This window comes from Mycteria americana, chromosome 5 (genome assembly GCF_035582795.1).
Source record: "Mycteria americana isolate JAX WOST 10 ecotype Jacksonville Zoo and Gardens chromosome 5, USCA_MyAme_1.0, whole genome shotgun sequence".
Classification (NCBI taxonomy): domain Eukaryota; kingdom Metazoa; phylum Chordata; class Aves; order Ciconiiformes; family Ciconiidae; genus Mycteria; species Mycteria americana.
Window position 1 is genome coordinate 44,103,388 of NC_134369.1, and position 25,653 is coordinate 44,129,040.

At 36.3% G+C, this 25,653-nt stretch overlaps 1 protein-coding gene across 1 annotated transcript in view; it reads left to right on the forward strand.

Annotated features, from left to right (window-relative positions):
* The window catches only part of AKAP6 (A-kinase anchoring protein 6), a 234,603-nt gene that overhangs the window by 83,941 nt on the left and 125,009 nt on the right, over nucleotides 1–25,653 (forward strand). Inside the window, exons 5-6 of the mRNA XM_075503120.1 lie at nucleotides 3,305–3,401; nucleotides 4,651–4,814. Coding sequence (XP_075359235.1) covers nucleotides 3,305–3,401; nucleotides 4,651–4,814 — 261 coding nt within the window. The remainder of the gene's footprint in view (nucleotides 1–3,304; nucleotides 3,402–4,650; nucleotides 4,815–25,653) is intronic.

Here is a 25,653-nt window from a genome sequence, read left to right on the forward strand (position 1 = left end):
AAATAAATCGTCAGGGGAACTTCAAATAAATTTTTTTTTCAAATAATTTTTCTCATCCCCAGTTGTGCAGACAAATGAGCTGAGAGGGAGAAATTATTATATGCTGGAAAAGTGCTCTCTTATTTCTAGTGTGTTCAGAGCCCAGTATAGATCAGGAGGTGCTGCTTTTTTCCCCATGGAGGTTCTACAGTATTGTTGTCCGATGGATCAGTTTCTTAAAAGTCAGGGGACAGCTTCATTTTGTGAAGGCTGGGCTCCTTTGCCCCATGCAGTCAGCAGAAGATAGCACTCCTGGGGCTTTGTACTTACCCTTTTGGGGTCTTTATTCCTGTTTATTTACAGTTCTGTAGCTTTAATAAAACTGCATGATTCCTGCCTCACTTTTCCTTTCTTGCTAAATAAGAACAGTTGATATTTATATATAGGTGCATGGTGACTGGGAAAAGTGCAGAGAACTTCAGAAGGAAATTTTGCTTGTTGCAGCTTGTAAACTACATTATATACACTCTAGTGCTAGGGATGACATTAATGTGTTGTTTAAAAAGCTGCTGTCAGGCCAATGCACATGCATTTTCCATAACGTATATGTGTTCATGTGTGATATTTAGACTGCTCCGTAGCTGCAAATGTGTCTGGAAAAATGGCTTTGATTAATTGACTTCCCTCCACTTCTCCTTTCCTCTCTTCAGATGCGAAGGCTCCATTCATTATCAGGGAAGATCAGAGGAGGAGGGGAGCAGAGTACCTGGGTCACACGCCGTTAGAGTTACAATTTTCCAAATGCCATAAGTAAACATTAGGGAACGGGAAATATCCAGGATGGGAGAGGACCTCTGTGTTTGAAGGTCCTCCTCCATTCCAAATATTTGCTCTGATTTTGTCTTTAGCTGTGCAAATTTGCATCTCTCCATTGTATAGACATGTAATACTTGTTACATCTTCAACTCTGTATCATGTGTCACATTTCCAGCCCTGCAGGTATGAGGAACCACGAGCACTGATGCACTGATTGGGGGCTATTCTTTCCAGTGTTCCTTGTCCATTTGTTCCTTTTTCTTAGGAAATTACCACCCGTAAGAAATTACATATATGTATATAATTCTAAAGCCAAAACTCTTACTTCGCTTCATCAACTGACAATTTCCTTCGCTTCTGTTTGTGTTTATACTTATATGAATGGTTCCCTCCTTTTAATGCCTCTGTGCTGATAAGAGTTTATTTCTGCTAAATTTCATCTATGTTCACGGTATTTGTGCCACGCATAATTTATCCATAAAATCAGAATTTTGCACAAGGAGAATATTGCTAGTCAAACCCCAAAAGTTTGGCCCCATCTTTATTCATCATATTTTGCTTCTTCAGTTTAACATTATTACTGGTTAATAGGTGCACCTGAAAATCAAGCTGTATTGTAGTATCTGGTGCGTTATGTTAAATGAATCTTTTCTAGGACAGCAAGTCTCTTTTTTTTTCCTAATGAAAAAGAATACCTCATCTTTTCCAATTTTCCTATCAAACACATCCACATCATCTCGAGACACTGCCACATCCAGCTGCATCTATACTCAACTTCAATTATATGAAATTACAGAACCTACTCTCAGGTCCTTTAGGTTCTCTTTTGCTGTGTGAGGCACACGCATAGTGCATTTCCTGTGAAGTGCATGATTACAAACTATTCAGTACAAGCCTGTTTTAAGTAAACAGTAAATTAAATATTGTCAGTGCTTGTTCAGACGTGCTCTTACAAAGGAAAAAGAACTTCTAGATTTGGGTTCATAAAACTCTAGATTTAAGAAAGGGCCAGACATAAACTAGGCATCCTTTTTCCTTTTTAACTTCTCTTGGCTGATCCAGTTGTTCAACAGCTGGTACAAAACAATATATTCAGATGCCCATACAAGGAAAATTGGGCTAGACAAAATGCTGAAGGTAGCAAAATTCCTGTTTATTGCTCTTTATTTGAATGGAGAATTCTCGAAAACATTCTGTCACTAACTGTCAGGTACACTGCTGCCTGAAAGACTGTTAAGAGTCTGTCTGAGCAACATGCCTCTTTCAACCATGACAAATACGGTAAAAGAACATCATTTTATTACAGTTCTGGCAATATTATTTTCTGCTATGCCAATCAGCCTGACTACAGGAGTTAGGAAAGAAAGGAAATGGTCGCTTCCCTAAGAAATGAGGGCATTTGAGTATTTTGTGGTGTTTGCTACTTCAGTACTAGCATGGTCACTAGTATCTGTGGAAGTATAAATAAGTTTTATAAAAACCAGAAGCTACAAATGTGACTTGCAAAGTCTCCTTTCATCTCTGCCGGTTAACTCATTCCCAAGAGAAGGCAAAACTCTTTTCTTCCAAGGGGTCAAATATTGTTTTCATTCATTCTGTAGACATTTCAAAGAGAACAAGAGTTGCATGCGTGTCTCTGTTCAGGGCTGCACATGATTTATGTTTAAATACAGCAAGTACCCCTTTCTTTATTGTATTTTGTTTCTCTTTCTTACACGCAAGTATGAGTGAGAAGCTCTGGCAAATAATTCACAAATTTATCGAAGTTATTACTGGTGTATGAAATGGCATAACATATAGTAGCGGACCATGTTTCCAGTTCCTCTCTCTATTACTAGATTTTAATGCAATTTGTAAAAATAAAAAATAAATTAAAAAAAGAAACAAAATATTTTAATCACTGTTAAAGCAGAGATCTTTTGTAAGCTAGTAACAAATATTAGTGCAAAAAAGGATGAAAAATACTTGCTTTGCAAATTAAGAATGCAGAGATCTAAAGCGGTCTGATTTGTTCTTTGAAAACGGATATGAGAGTTAACTCAGAAACACATTATTAATAGATTTGTATGAGTGCACATAAGGCCAATATATTCAATGCTGTAATTTTTTTATGGTTTCATAAATAGTGCTATCACCAACATTTCAAAGAAATCTGAAAAAACCAGAGCTCATATGTGGTGGCATAAATTTAGTGTATTTTATAGAACACTGTTACTCCAGATATAGCCTACGGGTTGTGACTTTTCATAAAACCTAATGAATTTCTAGATTTGTCAGCTGTTTCAACACAGATGCACTTTGCTGATCTAATGGAAACATTTTGAGCCCAGATCCAAAATATCAATAGCTTTTAGTATCGCAAATTAGTTTGGCTATTGGGTAAATGGGGATATGGTTCTTGATAAAAAGCAGCACGTAATTTTGTACGTGTGTTTTATGATAACTGCCTCTCCAATGTCTGATACTGAGTTTTTTTCTCTCTCTTTTTTTTTCTTTTCTTTTTTTGCAGAGTTTTAAGTTGAATGTAGATAGCCACTGTGCTTTAAAAGAAGCAGTGGTAGAAGAAGGACGTCAACTTCTTGAGCTTATTGTATCTCACAAATCAGGTAAATCCTTCTGAAATATTGCAAGTCTTTATGTCTCCAGACTATTAAAGAATGAAGAAGCATTGCTGTAAATTACTGCATATATTCACTTCCTTATGTATTATTAATATTTACATTATCAGATTGACCTTCAAGATTTATAAATGTTTCATATACTGCATACAATGCAGTGATACTTATAAAATGAAATACTGCCTGCAAATAGTCTGTTCATTTTATTTTGGTCTTGCTGCTCAGCTGAGTTTCAATTGAAATCACATCACTGAAAACTTCACACTGACACATTCTTTGATGTAGGTGCAATGGAAATAACATTAAGATAATGAATTAGGATTTCAAATATATATATATTTTTACATATTCTGCATGGGTAATTGCATTGGTAAAGCTTTATTTTGCCACTTAAACTAATTCTTACATAGATTTTAATATATTTATGAGGAATGGATTAAAATTAAAAATACCTTTTTCCTTTGGTTATGCTTGCCTTTTTCTGCAGAGGCCTTAAATTGAGAGGAGGGGGAGAGATACACTGTTTTCCCTTTCTCTATCCCCACCACCCCGTATATTTTTAGGTATTTATGTGACTTGTATGATAATAGGGTTTTAATCAGCATATACTGCTATGGAATGCCATCTTAATTTTGGCCTGCTTAGCATGCTTTTCATCCAGGTTGAAGTTATCCTTTGGTCTACTGTTTTCTGATCATATGCCTCTATTGTTTCACAGCATCAGACAGATCTGTGTAATGTGAAAGCTATAGGAAATTAGTGACTTCTCCGTATAGTTCCAAAAAGGTATAGAAGCCATAGCAGAGACATCATATACTTAGAAAATGGTAATGTGTAAACTACAGAAAATATTTGTAGGAGTTGGAGATCAGAAAAATGTATTTGGAAGATTATGAAATGTTTTGAGATAAAGACTAGATATTACAGGGGTGAGATTACCATAGCATTCCCTACTGCATAGAAATCACAGTTTATGTGGGATTTTCCTTTTCTTGAAATTGTCAGCTGAAACATAATCAAAATATAACATGATGGCTAAAAGAAATGTTTTGACCCTATAGCATTGTTTTGCAGTATGAACAATAGCACGTCTTGGATTTATTGCTGAGAAAATACATTAAAATTCTTGTTGCATTTATTCTTTTAAATATCCTGCTAATTCTTTGAATAAAGAATAATTTTTAAAGATGCAGATGAGTTTATAGCTTTTACTTTTTTCCCCTTCATTTTGGAGAAGGACTGAAGGACATGCTGCAGATGATTGCAAGTCAATGGAAGGAACTACAGAGGCAAATCAAACGGCAACACAGCTGGATTCTTAGGGCTCTGGATATCATCAAAGCAGAGATACTGGCTACTGATGTGTCTGCAGAGAATGAGGAAGGGACTGGGAGCCCTAAGGTAAGTGGCTTGAAGTTTGCCTTATTTCCTCTTATTTCCGTCTTCTTTTGAACTAGGCACCACTGAAGTTTTCTTTCCACCCTAAGGCTTTTCATTTCTACTGGGTAAACTTTTTTTTTTACAAACAAAATGAAATGCCTTACTCTGAAACAATAAAAAAACCTGAGAACTTTCAAGTTTTCCAGGAAGACCTGTCTCATTGTGTGTAGAGGGGCATGAGGGGGAACATAAAACATTTAGTAAACAAAACATAAAGCATCTTTAACATGAATAATCAGAATGGTTTTAAATTGTTTTGTTGCAACTATAAATCACTATAATCAGTGCAATCACTCAGCTCTGACATCCATTAGCCGCTTGGTTACAGCAAATTAACAAAGAAGAGAGAAAGTGATTCATTATCTCATTCCTGTTAATGACTATCAGATGCATTGCTTAATTAGGGGATGGCCATTGTAGTGGGAAGAAGGTCATATGCCTTTTCACAAATCTTTTTGCTCTGAGTTTAAGTCCTCCATAATAGTGCATATGTTGCATACAAGTACTTTAAGAATAAAGTATTGACACCTATCATCATTTTGTGGATATTAATTATTAAAGAGGGCTATAGTACTTACCAGTTGCCAAACTTAATATTTGTAAGAGCATTTTAAATACAAAGCATACTTATCCAAATTGGTGCGAGCAGCGTAGGGACACTACACACAATGGAAACTTCTGGCATAAGGTCCATGACTTTTCATTACCATCAGTAGTAAGCAAAGGTGGTTGAGGGAGCGTGCATTGGAAAGTGTTGATTTTTCCAATGTGTTCTAAGCAAAGAATATGCAGCAGAGCAATCTAGTAACTCTTAACATCTTGGCATGCAGCAGGCTGAAATTTGGAGAAAAATTCAAGATTCCTGTTTCTAGAAATAAGAGACATGGTTGTGCTGAGTAGATTTTCAGATTCTGATGCCAGACAGTTCTTTGCATTGATATTCAGTGCTTCCTCGAGAGTAGTTTGTAGAGTAGCTCTTGGCTAGGATTACATGAAATGTTCTGGCGTTTTCTTACCATAATTCTACATAGCAAGAATGATCTTAGAGGTGGTAGAGCAAGAGCCAAGGATAACAATGAAACAAAAATACAGAAAAAGACCTTTTTGCAGGAGACACAATTTGAACTGATATCCCTCATCACTTGCATGGTGGAAAACGCTCCTGTGCCACATAGCTTTTACTTTAGGGAGTAGGCAGTGGAGCAACACTTGGTTTCATAGTTAGGTCTGTTAAGGTAAACAGACTAGCTCAAAGTTAAATTTCTACACCACTAATAATATGATCCTATATCTCTGAACAGCTTGACTCATCCATGGCCAAAAGTGTAACTGCTTAATCAAAATTATCACATAAAAAGTGTTCTAAAATCTAGCTTGATTTTGTATGAAAATTGTAAAATCCCTAGCTTGGAATTATTATATTTAAATATTTGCTTGAAAAGGGAGAAATGGAGGCATGGTTTATGTTGCAGTAAATTTTTCATGTAGATAGGTGGTAGCTCCTTGCCCTGTGCTTTTTATCATAGAGATAGGAACCTGAAGCAATGCTTTTTTTGTGCCTACAGTTACATAAAAACACAAGGAGACAAAAGAATTACCAAACAAAAAGTATTTTCAGGTTGTTCGATTCATTAAATCACATCCCTATATGATTCTTGTAAGTATGGGCAACAGCGCAGTCAAATACCATCTACTTCTTCATGCTGAAAGATTAACTAAAATTAAAATACAGTTGATAATGTAACTGTAGATTTCAGTTTGCATTTATTTCAAAAGCCAAAAGGAACCCGAGAAGTGTAATAGGAAATCTAAAGATTATATCTAGAGGGTATTTTACTTTTTTCCTTGTTTGAGAAACTACAGGAACAGTGTTGGTCTGAGAAATCTCTAAAGAAATAGGAAAAGGAGGAATTTCAAAGACCCTAGGAAACTTTTCCCTTAGGACTTTTTAAACATGTTTTCATAGCGCTATGGCATCTTTTATGCAAGCAATGGAGAGTGGAAGGGAGAGGGGGACATTCTGCACTCTAGAAATACATTCTCAACATTTGTATTCAAGAATTCAGATTTTGCTTATGAAATTTTTCATTTTATTGTATGTAAGTTTCATAGTGGTTTAGTGATTGCTATAGAAGACTTAAGGGATTTTAAATATTTTTGATGCCTAAGCTCTTCTAATGCCTTGTATCCTCTGTACAATCTTAGAAAAACTTACTTAAAGATCTCTTCTTTAAGTAAGTATTTACTAAAACTATTTTCTGTCATTTTTATAGATAAAAAAATGATGACTGTATTCAGCTTAAATTGGAGGATATAAGGTTTTGCCTTCTTGCCCCATTGAGAAGTACCTTTAAAAATAAATCTCAGAATTGCCATGATACCTTCCAACAAGTACTGATCTAAAATTATGAATAGTAAACATGACATACAGTACATCTGACTTTCTTTCAGAATCTTAAGACACTTAGCTAACAGTAGGGGTTTTCTCCTGATGGCAATAGTAAGTAATAATCTAAATTACCTGGAAAATAGGAGGAATGTTTGCATATGTGTGTGTATCTTGGTTTTTTTCCCCTTCTGGAGATGTCTTGGACCACTTGTTTTGTAACTGATGTCTTTATAATTGGGCCACTTCTCCATCAGGAAAGGCCTACTGGAACACTATTGCTTTCAATAAACTGTAAAGAGTAGTGTTGAAAAACAACATGACATACTTTCTTATCTAGTGGCTGTGAGTGTTACTGCCTGAATATTACCCTGATCTATTTAACCCGTAGTTTGGTGGAAAGTTCATTGCTTTATGAAGAGCTTGTAAGTTAATCGTGTAACTAATGTCCTTGAAAAGTATACAAATCTTAATAGCATTTGCCCATAGTAAACATTCTCCTTCACGCAAAATTGTATGGAATAGTGTTCTTAGGATCAGTTCTAAGTTCTACTCCCAGCATGCATTTGGACAGTTAGTTCATGACTATAATTTTTGGATCTGGATATTTTTGTTGTGCAAGTAAATGTTTGAATTAAGTTTTGGTTTTTTTGTGTAACAGTTCAGAGCATATCATCAGAACCTAAAGGCTGGTAAGTTAAAAGAATAATGGTGTACTCTAGAAATATATATATGTAGTCTGTACTTCTGGACATGTTCCTTTCCAGAATAATTGCTATGTTACTGAAAAACATTTCTACTTTTCCATTCCAGCTTCAGAGAAATAAACATGAAACTGGTTAAGGCATTGGGCCTAATGCTTAGAATATTGAAATCTGACTTAGTTGTCTCAGGTAAAAAGCACTCTTGGGAAGATTGTCTTAACTCTGTAATGGACTTGTCTGTCAGTGGGTTAATAATGGAAGCAGACAGGATTTGAAGAATAGAAGAAGAAGAGGTAAAAATATGTTTAATAAAGTAAACCTAAAATCACAGACATAGTAGATGGCTCGATAACAGAGACTGAAGTGGTTAAACAAACCTTTGTATGAAGGGAAAGAGAAAACCAGTGTAATTTCCTCTTGATATGTAATTAAGCATCCCACACTTCCAGGATCATCTCCCACTCAGTTGCGCATAATTTTACAGTTTTTACAGCCATTCTAAACAAACAGTCTTCAGTACATAGAGAAGTGATTTTCATGAAAAAAATGAAAACTTGGTGAAGCTGTTTAATATCTACCACAGTTTGGGATTCTGGGAATGCTCCTTGACAGACAGTTTTATAGTGACACTGGTCTCACACCTAGTGGGTGGACTAAACACTGCAGTCCAGAACAATTACATCCTGCTCAGTGTTTTAATATGAGGATGAATTTGTGAAATGGACAACAAGACAGAGCAAAAGTTAGAGAATGGTAACAGTCCTTTCTTTATTACTTCAGACTTGTAACTTGTCCTGGCCATCCAATCATGCTGCTATGACTACAACATTTAGATTAATACTTTGATACAAAAAGAATGTACAAATGAAGTGTTTTGGCATCTTTGTGATCAGTGCAGAGAAATATCATATTTGTGAGTAGATATTTTGCTTTTTCTCAGTGTCTTTTATCAGCTCTAGATTTCTAATCTGCAAACATCAGTATGATGCATGTACTGTAATATTAAAGCCAACACACCAGTATTTTTTCTGATGTCTTCCATTATTTAAAAACTGGGAAGCTCTATTATCGGGACAGTCTTCGATATTGTCAGCAGATAACAGAGAGCATGATTTCAGAATCTAGTGGTTTTACTTACATAACCACTTTGAAAACTGGGTTTCTAGTGTCCAATATATGCAGTTGGAGTATTGCATATATTATTGTAGTGGTAAGTGCTTTGAAGTTGTCAAACGGCACGTGTAACTGGCCTTCAATTCTCTTCTCCTTGAGTTAGTTGCTTCTAGTGAAAGGGCAGGAATACCATATGCTAGAGTGATCATTTTACTTGGGTTGCTGGAGTTTCTTAAGTCACAGGTGACTTGTAAAACTTCACACCTCAAACTGAATTTATGTATTTAACTTACAGTCTCTCTTTCTCTGTCTTCCACATGCACAAACTCAGGATCAGACGCATGCATTCAATCCTGTGTCTCATGTTCTTAATATTGTGGAATAAAATGTCAAGTAAATAGCCATCACTTCATCAGTAACAATCTGAAAGATAACGAAATGGAAATCAGACTTCCATCTCTGACATTGTACAGACATATGGAAAGGGAATTTCATCTGGTGATACACATGCCATCCTCATCTATGGTTATCTCATGGCTTAATCAAGTCTTTTCTTGGGAAAGAAATGTACAAGGAAAGTTGGTATTTGTGCTTTAGCAGAAGTAATTTTTTTCTCTAATGTGTCCATAATGAGCCACATTCCCATCTAGACACGAAAGAGTTTTATGCTGTGAATGCAACACCTTATAGGTCAGACATTAAACAGAAGTTCCAACCACCTTTATCCAGGCTTACTTCCAGTATCAGTAATTACCATCTGCCACCTTAATTCTTTGCAGTTTCAGCTGAATGTATTAGTCTCTTCTGTTCAGAACAACTGGATAGTCTTGGGCACAGTTAAATAGTTACTACTTTTCACTGGTGAATAAAATGCCTTATAATACCTTACAAAGTATTTCTGTGCTGCAAAGTATTACAGCAAGTCAGTAGCTCACCATTCACTATTTCAAAAGCTGGTAATAGGGGAAGTGATTTCCTGTAATTAGAACAGAAGGTTCTGCTATCTTGCCATTGAGGCATAGTCTTAAATTGTTGAATATTTAAAATGCTGTCTGTACATAAATACTATTATTGCACCTAACAGCTGAACAGTTTAGAATCATTCATGTGACATTTCAATTCTGAATCTTTTGGAACTTTGGAAGTCTAGACTAAAGATACTGTGATCTCACTCTTAAGTACAAACGATGCCATTAATTCTGCCCTACTAGGAAAAAAATGCATCTACAGTTATCACTTTGCTTGGCTTTAGGTGTTTTACTATGTGACATTATAGTACTGTTGATCTGTCAGCTTCTATGGTGGGGGTTTGAACCATGGATGAGTTGGTGAAATGGATAGAAAGGGTAGTGGTATTTACAAAATCCTTCTGTAAATCAATAGGCAAAATTTTGGTTTTGCAAGGAATACGCCTGTCTTTTAGTGTTTTTACTGGAGCATGTGAAACACAACCGAGCTCTTTTTATATTAGTTGTTATCCAAATATAGGATTGAAAACATCCATCAAGAATTTCCAAGCTAATAAAAACAAGCTATGTTGATGTAACAATGAAAAGAACCTAAGAAAGAAGCAAGAATAAGGAATACTTGTGTTTTTAGTACAGCTAGACACTTCAGATTCCTCAGTTTGCTAGTTTTTAATACCTTGCTTTATAAGGGCAACGAAGCTGGTGAAGGGTCTGGAGCAGAAGTCTGATGAGGAGCAGCTGAGGGAACTGGGGTTGTTTAGCCTGGAGAAAAGGAGGCTGAGGGGAGACCTTATTGCTCTCTACGACTACCTGAAAGGAGGTTGTAGAGAGGTGGGGGTTGGTCTCTTCTCCCAGGTAACAAGTGATAGGACGAGAGGAAATGGCCTCAAGTTGTACCAGGGGAGGTTTAGACTGGATATTGGGAAATTCTACTTCACTGAAGGGGTTATCAAGCATTGGAACAGGCTGCCCAGGGAAGTGGTTGATTCACCATCCCTGGAAGTATTTAAAAGACGTTTGGATGAGGTGCTTAGGGACATGGTATAGTGGTGGACTCGGTAGTGTTAGGTTAACGGTTGGACTCGATGATCTTAAAGGTCTTTTCCAACCTATACGATTCTGTGATAAGTTAGGTATTTTTAATCTTACAGACATCACCTAGAATGTGCACAGACCTAGCTGTCATTGTAACAAAAAGTATCTTCCTGAAGGATTTGAGAGGTGAAACCATAATTTTACACACCATTTTAGAGTGGATGAATAAAAGGAAACAGAAGGGTGTTTTAGAATAAGTGTAGTAGCAGAAGCTGACATCAGTAAAAGGACAGCCTGAATATGGAAAATTGAATGGGACTGACTTATAGCGAGCCTTAATTGTAGAAACAAGAAAGACAGATAAATGGGATCTACTGAAGGGTATCAAAGATGTGATCATGACAACTGGGCAGAAAAGCTTTGTTGAAAGTACTGTACCAGACTGAGAATTAGTTGGAAAATTTACATGAGACTTTTAGTATAGCTAGAAAGAAAAACAGAATTTTAGATTTTAGTACCTTTTAGTACCTTTCTGGTACAGGGGTTTTTATTGAAAAAAACCTGTGCCTTGCCAAGAAAGTGCCTCTCTTTATCACACTTTGAAGCAAAACTTTCTTCAGATAAGCAGAAGCTTTCAAAAACCCATGCAAAGCCAAAGTAGCCATGTAATCTTCTATGTATAGAAGGTTTCCTTTAAGTTTCTAAGTGAATATAATCTTAAATTGATACATTGCACACAGAATAATATTCACAGAATACCTCCTCTTCATCATAAAACTACTACTGCTAAGATTCTTCTGTCTTGTATTTTTTATCTGTCCTAGAGTAAAGGAATTATGTAGTTAAACAAGTTCTTGCTTAGTTAAAATGCTTTAACTGAGCAAGTAATTTTGGGGTGAAAGATTCCAAGTTTCCAAGCTCATAAAATTTGAATTTTAGGGTTATTAGACCAAGGCCTTTTTCACAAACACAGGCACAAGCAAACTGAACCTTAAAACCTTCCTTTGGTCAGCTCTTTCATAAGGGCTTTCTCCCCACCACACCCTGAGAGAAGAGGCAGGTGTCAGAACTGTTGTTCCTTTTCTGGAGGAAGACTGTTACATTCCAGCTGGCTGTTCATAAGGATTTACACAGCTGAGGTCTTCCAGGAAACGCTGGAAATCAAATCCTGTCCTTGGTAGCCTCATCTTGTTGTGCCTCTGTGAGCCTGTTGCAGACCGTGCTGGTGGTGGGCTGCTTCCCAGGGAAAGAGGCTGTGTGGTTTTTCCCCACTGCCTTCCTCCCCACTGCCTGGAAATCCACAGCCTGCGTTACTGAGGCACCTGGGATGAATTTAACCCATTGTTTTGGAGGTAATATGTTGTGATAATAACTACATTTTTAAATGGCTACGGTGCTGGATTACGCAGATGTGCTTGTAAATGGATCAGTAACACTTTACCGTTCCTTTTGGAAGTAATTTTCTGTTGATAGAAATATTTAAATGTTACGTATCTGGGAGAGCTGTATTTTGAAAATGTTTCTTTTGTTTAAATAGTTGTAGATTTTTTTCTGAATGATTTGAAAGCAAAAACATCAGAAGTGCCCAAAAGAGATTTAGGGCTGTTGGATGTACAGTCAGCTTCTGCGTGGTAGACTCACTGCTGTTTACTGGAAGCTGTTTCTCCTGAGTTGTTAATTGTGCGCCTTTTAGTGGGCAGGAGGAACAGTTTTGTGTTTAATTCAGAGCCTTCCTTCACGGAGAAAGGAATGAAGCTAAGCAGCCAGTGTTTGGACTGCAATAACAGAAGACAAATGGATGTCCTAAACCTCTTCTTTCATGTTACATGAGCCCTGCTAAAAATTCTCCATATCACAAGTTAACTAAATATTTTGCTAGTTTTTCATGAAATTGTGTCCCTGAAGTCTTAGTTAAGCAAACCTGGGTCCCATTTTAGCTCACAGAGTTTATTTTCATATATATCCATCAACCTCCTTGCACATTTGCTGCAAATTCTGTATGACAGTATTGTTTTCATGGTGTCTAAAATAATTTTAATAATCTTTAACAAGCCAAATTTCTAAAATGGTAGTAGAGCGCCTCATTTTTTTCCATCGAATCTAAAAGTAACCTTATCTCTGGTTTATTAAGCTCACTACCAAGTACAAAATGTAGAGAGCCACACTTTAAAAGTCATATTTTTGCAGCTAAATTGCACCTACTATTAAGCACAATATTCAATCCTGTTGTAAAACATAGGTACATTTTTAAACCAACATATTCTAATATTTACTGCAGAAATAACAAAAGTTATATTCTAATTGAAGATGTGAACAAGGACTCCAAGGTATCTGTGGTATTTATAGTATGCTTCTATAATTTTTACACCTTGGTGATCCTAGATACTGTATATTGATCACTTTTGGCAACTGTAGGCTCTTTAACAGCCATCACTGTTAATAGAAACAGTTATGCTTAAACAGTTAGCAAAGCAATTATGATTTTTGACTTTAAGAATAAGGAAGGCTACTTTCTCTTAAAACATAGATCAAGTTCAGTTTGAAAGGTGTTTTAAATCTAAATCACTCCACTGAGAACAAGTGCAGACTGAGAACTTGATGAGAAGAGATATTTAAACTGACATACGCCCAAGGGGCAAATTTTATCATAATGCTGTTTGAATCTTTGAACACTATTACCTGAAACTCTGAAAGTATGTTAGGCTATTGTAACTTCACATGCATAACTGGACCAACTCTGACAAGTTTTATTTAGGCAAAAATCCCAGTTGGGTTTGGCCTGTATTTGAAAATATAAACACACGAGTGTATTTGTGCATGTATTCATTTGAACACATTTATCTTAAGTGACTTAAACTAAGTATTAACCACTCAAAGGCCTTGATTTTCTATTTTGCCAGTATCTGTTAATTCTGCTTTCTCTATACAACTGGATTGATGCATTTTTGTTCTCTTATTTTTAATAGAACTTATTTTCAGCAGTGAATATTGGTGGAAGGCTTCTCTTATTCATGTCTGCCTATTGTTTCACATGCTTCTCAGATTTCCAGGGAAATCCACATTTAATAAGATTTTAGTAACACACACACAGAAACACACAGATTCATTTTACTGAAAACTGGACATCTCCCACTCTAAAGCAGAAGCTTCTAGGATAGCCTGTCAGTGCTATTACTTGTCTCCTTTTCTGTGTGGGCTCAGAATCCTGTGTGCCCATTCAAGGCCAAGTTTTTACAGCCACAAGAGAAACAGAGCTTTTTTCTTTATTTATTTCTTGAGTTTGAATTCAGAAGTTGATGGAACACACTAAAATAAATTCATAATTAAGCAAGTGAAAAGAAGGAGTCCTAGCTGACTGAAAATGTCTTGGTGGAACAAGTTTGTGGTTGGCTTTATAGATAGTGATCACTAACGAAGCAAATGATTTGAAATTCAGATCTTTTCAGTTAACTTTCCTTCCTCATTTCTTATTCCTGCTCCCTCGCCCTCCATGCCATCTGTTGTTCTTCAAAATAGTTCAGGATTTCACCAGGATGACAAGTGAAACAAAATACAGGAGTGTGTGGGGAGACTCTTCTCACAGGGTTCACTCACTGGTCAGACCCAGATAGAAGTGCAGTAGGACTGAAAGCGAGCGCTCTCTAGGCATCGTAGCTGATTTGCAGACAAAATTGGTTCTGGTCAGCTCAAACAATAGAGTTTGAACGTGTGTTCTACCCATGTGTTGTTTACCAGTCATCACAATGATAAATATTTGGGATTGTTCAGGTAATGTGGCATAAGAGCTAGAGGTTGGGCTTACAGGGTTTTCTTCTCCTTTCTCCACTAGCCCATTTTGCTTTTTCTAGCTCTGGTAGTAGCAATGCAGTATCACCTCAGCCTTCTCATCTTGATTACCTCTGGTAGCACAGGCTTCAGTGGAGTAAACTCAGCTTGCCTCCTGTACTGAGACGCTCTCTGGTTTTTTGGTGCCAAACCGTTCCACCATGTTTTGCTTTTAAAAAAATCATGTTAAAAAGCTAGTTTTTCCCTTTTGATATAGTCTCCTAAAAATCCTGTACTTTAAAAATGGCAGCTTAATATGGATGCTATTGCCAATTGTCATTACTAAAGATTGTTGCTTCTGTTAATAGCATTCTATCTTTATCATTTTATTAAAATTATATTACTGCTCTGAAAACAAAAATTACTGCTTTATTCAATTGAAGAGTGACTGGCATGGCACTCCTCTGATCTTTAAAAAGAAATTTTACTTTCATTGTATTTGTGCATTAAATTAAGTGTTCATATCTACAGAATAAACTAACATCTTATAAATATTACTGTGTTTAATTATCAGTTCAGTATTTGAGTTTTTGCTGTTATGGTTGATGTCTAAGAGTGATTAAATGTGTAATAGAGAACAAAAGGAACATTGATGTGAACAAAGATACTATTAGATAAAGGTAAATTTTATCTTCGGCATGTTTTTATTCTTTTTAAAGTATTTTAATTACTTTTGTATTCAGTGTGATTGGGTGGCATTTGCTTTTTTTTCAATTCAGTTTGTATTTTAGTCTTTCAGAACATCTAGCAATGATTTAATCTGTAGAATCTTTCAGTTGTAGTCTCAGCTGTATACTTAAAGCAGCTATTCTTCACTGGGGTGGTCACAAAAGGGAAATCAGGTAAAACAACATTTGAAGGAAAAATCTGCTTGGACATCCTGCATTTTAAATGTGACTTGTTTTTAAATGTCTTGTGGCATAGTACATTTGACTACACTTAAACTTTAGATTCAAAGTGATGTTACAGATTTTGCTAGTTTTTTAAGCTCATCTGTTAGAAGGCAACAGAATACGATGCTGAGCATTGTGTAACCTGACTTCTTTATGTGTATCATCTACATTATGAAAAAAAATAACAACCTTTTCAGTAGAGCACTTGGTGAAACATAGACTTACATATTAAAAGACTGCAAGATGCTTACGGTAAGAGCAAATGCAAGTTTGTATGTCAGGTCTAGTAACTTGTGGATAATAATTTTTTTAATCTTTTTTTTTTTAGTATTTTGCCAGGATTTTTAATTAAGCCTTTCCTATAATATCTCAGATGCTCCTAATTTATTGATAATTATACTTACCCAGGGTAGTGTAACTAATGTGGGAGATACAATGGGGACTGCATCACATTTAGAAATTTAGACTTGTTCCTTAAACACCTGGAAGTAACTGCAGAAAAATATATGTGGTAGTAGTGTACTTAGCCACGTCCCATGGGCAGCTGTAAACATTAATGACAGTTAACCTAAGATGGCTTTAAATGTAAAATGGGATTTCTGACCAGGAGACAGGTGGTATGCCATATTCTTTTATAATCGCCCCATAGCATGCTTTATGAACCATCATCAGGCCAGAGAGAAAGAATAGCTCATCTGGGCATGTACACTTCATTTCTTCATCCTCTTTTTCCTCTTTACAATCATGTTATAGAAAGGAGCCAGGCATTTGCACAGAACACCTTAATCCTTGAGTTTATGAGCCCTAAGAACATCACAAGTATGGTTGATGCTGACAGGTCACATCATCCCTTATGAAAAGGAGAAAAATGGTGAGAAAGGAGAGAGAAAATTGCAAAGGAAAAAGTTCAGATCTGCTTAAGAGTTCGGCACCATGTGTTCTGAAATACTATGAATTAAAGCTATGAGACACAACAGAAGCCTAGAATGGTGCATTTATGATTGCTTGCATTCGAGGACTGTCATTAAAGTTCAGAGGAGGGGGGCAAGAAGGAGGTGACTGAGGTCAGCATGTCTTTTCTGTCCTTGCTGTTGGTTTGGCAAATTTTCCTGGGGACTGCAATGGTGTTAAGTACAAGTATTAACTTGTACAGGCTTCCCTTCCTATCTTAGATTTGAGGTGCGAGAGTTTAGAGTATTGTATACTAACCAAGTACTACTAGAACAGCAAAATAAAAAATGAATGCAAGAAAATAGGATCAGTTTCTATTTTACAAACTCTGGGAGTAGTAAGATGAAACAGCCCTGAAACAAGGAATGGAAATATATGCCCAGCTTTTTTCTAAATAGGACAATTAATGGGTTAGTTTGCCAATCTGTTATTTTTTGTTATTAACTAGTCAACAACAATAAGGTTTAAAAGTTACTTTCATGGGTTTCTAATCTGATGCTTTTAAAATATGTTGTTTATCTGTTGGACAGGAAATGTATTGAGGACATAAATAGAATATATTTAAGTTCATGTTTTTGCTAGTTCATTCATTTGGGCCTTGACCCTTACCCTTTAGTATAGATATTGTATGAAGCATCCGTATTTATCTCAGTGGACTTATTCCTGACATGTATTGCTACAAAGACTTTTGTTTGTATAGTATCAGCTAATTGAAATAAATCTAAAACTGAACATGAAAAATGTTGATTTCCAATTCAGTGAATCCCAGCAATATTATAATAAGTTTGGTTTTAATTCTTGAAAAACATATTAAAATTAACTTTTCTCCCATTTACGTAATGTGTATAACTAAACTTCCTTCCTACTGTGAGACAGTTTCATTTATTGTTATTTGTAAACAGCTTAGTAAAGATGCATAGTGGATTGGTCTAGAAACTCCTTGAACAGTTTCTTTTGAAATAACACTACATACGTTAAGCTCAATTACACATCCAAACAGCCACAGCACACTTTTGGTAATTTATTCATTGATTTAACATAGTACCCAGAAGAGTCATGCCTGCTGTCAATTTTGTAATATATTATGTTTTAAATATACTCATGTTCACCCATGCACGCCATTAAGGTGTGCATAAACCTGTGTTTTTCTCTCTTGACAGCTATAAATGTTTGTTATTATTACACAAAACATATGTTCATGTTGTTTTTGTCTAAATTATTCTATCTGGGGCTATAAAGTTTTAATGTTATTAGTTGCCCTTAGAATTTTAATGTTTCACTGCTGTAACCTTCTTAGGATTTCTCTGCAATTAAATAGAAACTATTTCACTACAGCCTGGAAGAACAATATATTTTATACAAATAATAAAAAAAATCCTTCTTGCTCCATTTTCTTCCAGTGTAGTAAACTGTCTACTTGACAAGGTTCTATATACAGCAGTCCTACCTGTAGTATTTTCCAGAACTGAATAGAATATTACACTTTCCTACAGTCTTCTCATTAAGAAAAAAATCTAGCTTAACCCCTTTGGCATAGGAGGTATGTCATAAGCAGTTTGCTTTGAAGGCCCTCTCCCTGTTGTTCGCTGTTGTCCCCTTACTCAGTGAAGTAGCTCCATTACAAAGGCAACTTCAATCAATGTAACTATGAAAAAAGCTGGGGTTTTAAGAGATAGCATATTAGTGTAGAAAAATCATTTGAAGAAATGTCTCCTGTGTTGTCTTCTAAATAGCAGCAGTGTTGGCAATAGGAAAATGTATCGCTTCCCCCCTTTCAGTTTTCAAGGCCTTTTTTCTAAGGAAAGAGAGCAGATGGGAATTCATCCAAGACATTAAAAGATATTTACTGCTTTTAAATGAGCAAAGGACTCATTTAGGACATTCTTTTCCGTATACTGGATTAAGGCATTTATATGGACCTTTTTCCATGTATTTTGTGCCAAAATACCCTCTCATAGAGCAAGTAATGTATAACAGTGCCATACAGATTTTAAATATCTGACTTCTATTATGTTATTTCTAAGTATAGTACACTGGTATTTCTACTAGATTCATCACGTTTTGTTCCACAATCTGACTATAGCTCCCTTCATGTGTAGAGGAGCAAGAGGGGGCAACAGTGATCAGAACATTCAAAATAAACTGATTAGAATATGCTCGCTCTCTTAAATTGATTAGGCAAGATTTCTTTTCGGGAAATAAAAGTTATTTCTAACTGAATTTGTGCAAAATGCTTGAGATACTTCAACATGAGCATTTGAATTGGAGGGTGCTTCATGATTCTTATATTAAAAACTTGAAATCAAAATAACCTACCTGACATCTTTAAGAAAGATATGAGGAAGAGGAGTTAGTTAATGGCATGAGTAGCTACTAATGCTTGGTATTTTTGAAGCACAGCATAAATTTCAGGATGACTTTTGAAAAAAGGTATTTTTTACATTTTCCAGAGAAAGAAACTGAGGCAGAGGGGTGAAGAGCCTTCCCCACAGTTACAGAGAGAGTCATTAGGCCAGCTGGAATTAGAATTCAGGAGTTTTGTCTTCCAGTCTTGTGTTGAGCTCACTGAACCAGTAATTCTCACACTTCTACAGTAATAAAGGTCCTTTAACATTTAATGCTTTCAGGACTCTGCCAAAAAGATTTCTTTCTTTATGAAAATGAATTCTGTCCACCCAAATGTAATTTGTCTCCCCTGCTTTCCTTGCTCTTCTTTATTTGTTCTTTCATTCACTTTTTCCTTTCACTTCCTTTATGCTCCTGAACCTTTCTGTCTTTTTTAAATTCATGTTTCTTTTTTCCTCCTTTTGTCCACATGCTGTTAGAGAATTGTGTCTTTTCATCCCCAACAATATTTCTTTTTTTGTTCCTCATTTTCCCTAGGTATCTCAAACCTGCCCTCAGAACTGCTCGGTCTTACATGGCCACAGTTGCTGCTCACAAACAGTGTTTCATACCACCCTAATTTTCAAGATTTTAATTATATTTGAAGCTCTGCCAATTACATGGTGAACTTGTGCATTGGAAAGAATAAGACCAGAGCCTTCTATCCTCAGAACTGAAAAGCCTATAATGGAAAAAAATGTACCATTTGTTGAAGAATAGAGATAACAGGGAAAAAGCAGTGTGTCAAGGTACTTGGTTAAACAATAATCTCTTACAGAGCACTCATTACTGCTAAATAATTGACTGTGTTGGGAGAAAGGTTTCTATGTGAAGAGAGGTTCAAGAAGGTCAGTTATCTAGTGGTAATGACCGTAGCGGTCATTAGAGGGTATTAATGCTATTAAGAACAGAACTTTAACTTTTTATTGAAGTTTTTATTTAAATTATATTAACTTTGATTCAACTTTTAATTGAGGTGCAACCATCCAAATTCTATAGTCAGGAACCAAGAAGTAATGAACATAAAATTACATGTTCTTCTGATAGGCTGATGGGTCTTTAATATATTATAATTTCAAGAGTCTCTACAGAGCAGTTATTAGTATAAAACTATTCAGAGGTATTCTATTAGAATTAGGGTTGGGTGACTGATTCAGGAACAAATCCTGGCTTGACCCGTAGCAAATGCAGATGGTATATTTTCTGAGTCAAAAAGAACTTCTTTTCATAAATACAGTTGCATGTGATCTCAAAATACTTGCTAAGTTAAAGCAAAAATCCTTTGATGCCTAAAATGACGTGTCTTATAAACCTGATGCAGGGTGGCATCAGCACTGAATTTATTCTGAATTGAGCTTATAGTTCCATACTAAGTTCCGTACTTGTTGTGTATAGAATCTCGTGCTGCAAGTAAGTAGGGACAGCATTACTGTTGTTCTTTCAGCCACTACAAGAATCAGAGTCAGGGTATGGCTGGGGCTCCCAGGAACCTAAAATGTGAGCTAGGTGGAAGGACTGAGCTAATACATCAGTAGCCCTCCTACTCCATCTTTCTATGTTGTCTTTTTCTCTAGGGCATTTCAGGAATAGGCTGCTGAGTAAGTCTGAAGTGCTGGAGGGCTAGAGAAGAGGCATAAGACTGTAAAATGAACTCTCCAGGGACTAGAGGAATATCGCATGTCATGCCACCTTCTAGGCTTCTTGCAACAGAATTTTTTGTCCTTGCCTTTCTAACCTGAGGACATAGTAACATGCTTTAAAATAACAGCAGCAAAACAAACATGCCACCAGAACAAAACGCTAAACACTGTTTCATTCACACAGGGGAATGATGAGCAAAAGGATGGCTGATATATGATAGGAGTTAATCACATTGCCAAGTGCATGTCTGGGAAGGTGCTAAGAGACTTTGGTAAGAAAGGAATAGCATAGCATACAGAGGATTGCAAGCTGAACAGAATCCTCCATGCTGTCATGGCAACTTTTCAAGGTGCAATTTGAGAGCCAAAAGCTATATTGCGTTTATGAAAAACTGTGACATTAAAAGAGATGTAGCTGTCTTATAAAGTAGAAAGGTTAAAAGAATCTCAGGGTGAGTTATTTATAACAAAGGAGAACACGCTATCCAAAAGATTTTTCGCTGCTTTTATATTAATGCATCAAATAAAAACAATAAGGTTAAACAGTAGTAATTTATTGCATTATTATCTGACAGGTTTTTTTGCAGTGAAGAAAACCCAGTTACTAATACTGTTAGTGCCAATTGACCTTACTACAGAAAAAATACTCGGGGTTTTAGAAATGTTCTGGGTGTTTCCAAAACTTCCAGGATGATGTTCAATTTGCAGTTCTGTTGTTCGTTGTATATTTCTATGCTTTCATTGTATGGAGTGATGCACAGTTCTATGAAAGTATCTTCTGCTTCTAAAATCCTTTGAACTTTTTTGTTTTGTCATAATTACAGACTTGTGGAATACTTTGTATTAAATTGGTCTGCTGCCACTTTCTTGCAGGGAAGTTTGCTATATGAACTAAAAATGGCTTTTTTCCCATGTAAAAAAAAAGTAAACTGCTTTACATTTTTGGTAGGAAGCCAGGTTTTTGTCATTTAGACGTCACATCGTTATGAAAACATCATGCATCATAACACAACATAACAATGTGATTTGCTGAGATGCTGACTCCTCTTGAAAAATCATGAAGTGGTGTGTGCATATTTCCATGCAAAGAACTACTTGAGTGTTTTAGAGTGTTTTCCTGGGGCTGCCTGTTGCAGTGGTCTAATGTATTAGCCTTGTAACTGGGAGAAGATAGGTTCTAATAAGTGATGTGCAAGTCTTTGTAGTTCTACTTCATAGGTACATGATATTTTCGTAAAATCATAGAACAAAGTACTAAAAGGCATTCCAGGAGGCCATTTAGTTCTGTGCCCTGACCAATGCACAAAAAGTTAAAAATCACATCTGAACTGTTTCTGCTGTCTGTTTTCTTAAAAACAGCCAGTGGTGGGTATTCTGTAACATCCAAAACAATTTATTCCAGTGCTTAGCAAACCTGAAAGCTTTTTCCTACTGTCTTGCCTAAATTCACCTCACAGCAGTTTATGCACAGTTGTTCTTGTCCTATCCCCAGAAGACACAGAGAATCGTTACTTTATTCTGTGTGGCAAGCTTTAACGTATTTGAAGATCACCATCAATTTGCTATTCTGTTTCACATTGCATGGGCTTGTTCTGTCAAATTGTAAACCGAGTGTAAAAATAATAATAAATGAAAGTCAAGATAAATGACTTCCACAGTAAAGACAAACAAACAAGAGAAGTGACGTCCTCTTCTCTGCACCCCTTGACATTCGAACATTATCCCAATATTTAGACAGCATTCACTGTATCAACAGTCACAGGAGGACACTTCCATCTCCCCTGGTCCTTTGGTGCCCACTCTGTACATAGCTGTTGTTTCTCACAGTAAGACCAGTTCCATAATCCCTTAGACACAGTGGAAGATGAGCCTGGAAGCTGAGGCACTGCAAGAGTGTCTAAAGACAGATGACATTTAGTCATCTGCCACCCTTCCAGTCAGGAGTGTATTGTTGTTAACCTACTTACCTGCTATGACATTTAAACTAGATTAAAGTAAAAATGTAAGAACAAATATTCAAGAGAGATGAAATAGTTAAGATGTTCAGGGAGAGCATAAATGAAGTAATAAAATAAATTATGCACCTAATCTTTAAAATGACATCAAAAATTCTCTTTCTCATTCAGCCTGGTCGCTACTTGCCTCCTGTCAAGGTGGAAGATAGGGCCTTGTGCATGCTCTGCATCTCCCATTCAGATCTTCTAGAGGGTCTAGGCTGTTTTAATCCTTTAGTCTTCAAAACTCCCATTTTCTTCTTCAGTAGGGGAGACTTTCTGGTCAACCTCTTTGTTAGAACAAAGTTTGTTTCCCTTTGGTAACTACGTAGAAATATTCCTTGATTCTTCTAGGAAGATCTCCTGCACTTAAATTGCTAGTAAACAACTGTTTAATCAGGGAGATGTACACTTTCCCCTCTACTCCTTTTGTTGCTACTTTAAATTCTCCTCAGTGTGTAATGTACCTTTTGCTGGACCTTATGTTCTATAGTAATATGTATGTTAAAAAAATATAGGATAAGTCAGTTGTTCTTAGCTTTTTACTATCTCTTGACTAAACCCCATGTCACTAGCAGTTAACAGCTTTGGCGTGTTCAACCTCAAAGTTTTCCTTTTAAGGAGACCTTAATAGAAGACAAACAGATCAGTAGTTGGGGAGTGTAGCACTGGCCAGATAAAGGCAAAAATACTTTAAAGTCCTCATCATTTAAGTATTAACACATGTATTTATCCATGTGATGATCTTATTAAAGACAAAGGAACTATTAACATGACTAGAGTTAAGCATATTCTCAAAGGTTGCCAGAACTGAGATGTCTGTAGAAAGATACCATGATAAATGGTAACAAAAATTGGTGGTAGTAAAAGTTTGGGGAAATGGAGGAAAACAACAATAGGAGGGGTAGGCATGCCACGTATGCATCGTGGTAGCTAAAAATCAGGAGTCAAAGTCACGTTTGTTTGAATTGTTACAATCCTTTCACATTTGCCTGTTGGAACTGTGTAGGCTGAAGTAAAGAAATTGTGGAGAAGGGAGGTGTCTGAAGCAGGCCGAATCTGATGAAAAATTGAAAAAGCAATGATAAAAAGATAATGAACTGAAGCAATACAAAGTAAAATAATGGGACAATAAATAAGGTTACTATCTTTTCCTGGCTGCTGACAATCCTCTCTAAGCAAGGGAGAGGACAGATCTAAGCTTGCTGAGATCAGAGCTGCTGTGCACTACCTGTCATGAATGGGTATTCTTGTTTTTCAGAGGTGGTAAAACAATGGGGAACGGGAATGATGCCACCAAATGATGCAGTTATGGATGATACTGAAGATATATATGGAGAAGTTACACTTATGAAAAGACAGCAGGGGTGAACAGGCTAGGCAGACCTAAAACTTATTTTCTTTGCTTTTGGTGCAAGCTGACGGAAGCTCCCCTGGAAAAGCTGAGCTGTTCTCAGCAACTTTTCCCAGAGGAGTGGGAGAGATAGAGGCTGTATATGCAGTCTGGAATGAGTATTATTCCCTTCCGGTGGTAGTACCAGGGCATATGTTGCATTTCCTGTTTCCCAAGGATTGCAGTCTCTTTAAAGTGTGCAATGCAAAATAAAATAAGGCCAATTTTCATGCTGCCCAGTTTATTTTGGGAATTTTGTGCAAGATCAACTTGAGTAGAGTTCCTTCCTTATAAGAGCACTAATAATATTATCCCCAAAAGAATGGGAAAAAAAAAACCCTTTAAAAATCGTTGACTATATGAATAAACATGAATAATCTTTTGACAACTCTCGTATGAATTGCACCGTTAGGCTCACGTGTGCTATGTGAGCAACATTTTGTCAGGAAAGTCAAATGACCACATGTATTGATTTTTAACTGTAATTGAAATAGCTTAGTGTCGCATGGTATCTGGTTCCAATTTGTGACTTTGATTTGTAGGGATTGTGAACTAATCTTGCCATCACATGTTCCATTTGTAAACCAAAGTTTTAAATTGTGCTGATCAGACATATGTAGAAAATTACAGCTGCACTGCAGGCTTGCACCTGTGCCTGGGTTTCATCTCTTCTAGTCTCTACTCAGGGCACATGTATAAGCTATGAGAAAATTTATGGTGTGGGAAACCTGTATTAGTAGTATGTGTACCAGAAACAAGTGGGTAGGAAGTAAGATGTGGTTCTGTTTTATAGTTAGGGAATCAGAGGCAAAGAGATGGAAGCATTATTAAGAAGTTCACGTAGCAGGTCAGAAACAAGGCAAAATCAGAATCCATATGTCCTTACTCTCAGTTCCTCTCTGTGTAGACTCTGTAAGTCCAGCCTGCTTCGTTTTTTGGTCCATTGGTTGCTACTTAAACATGGCAGAATGTAATGCAATAATATCCTCAATTAGCAAAGGCAAGGAGTGGTGGAAGAGATCCCATACAGAGTGGTCAGCAGTGATACTATTTCCTTTGCATCTAAAAGCTTGTCTGCATGATGAGCACCTAGGAAATCTTACTAGATCAATGAAGTTGTTGTGCAAAAGTTAAAGAGCATTAAACTCCCATATGGATGTTCTTACTCAGAAGTAAAGTCACCATAGCTTGCTCTGGCTCCTTGGAGAAGGATTAAGCTACAGCAAATTAAGGCCACTTTAGTCCTGAATGAGTGTCCACATGGGGGATTAATGCACTTTAACTTATGCACATTAGTTTTGAAGCATTAGTTAATTAATCTTAGAAGTCTTGTCCCCATGCTAACAAGTGCACAGAGAGCTTCCAGAGATGTTGATTCCCAAAGCACTGGTGAGTTAGTTCTTTTTGCACCTCTCCTGATATGACATTTTCTGAAGGAACATATTCTTAAATATTTCAAGTTCAGTATTTAAACACATGATTTCTAAACATGTGCAGTTCTATTCCTTTGCTC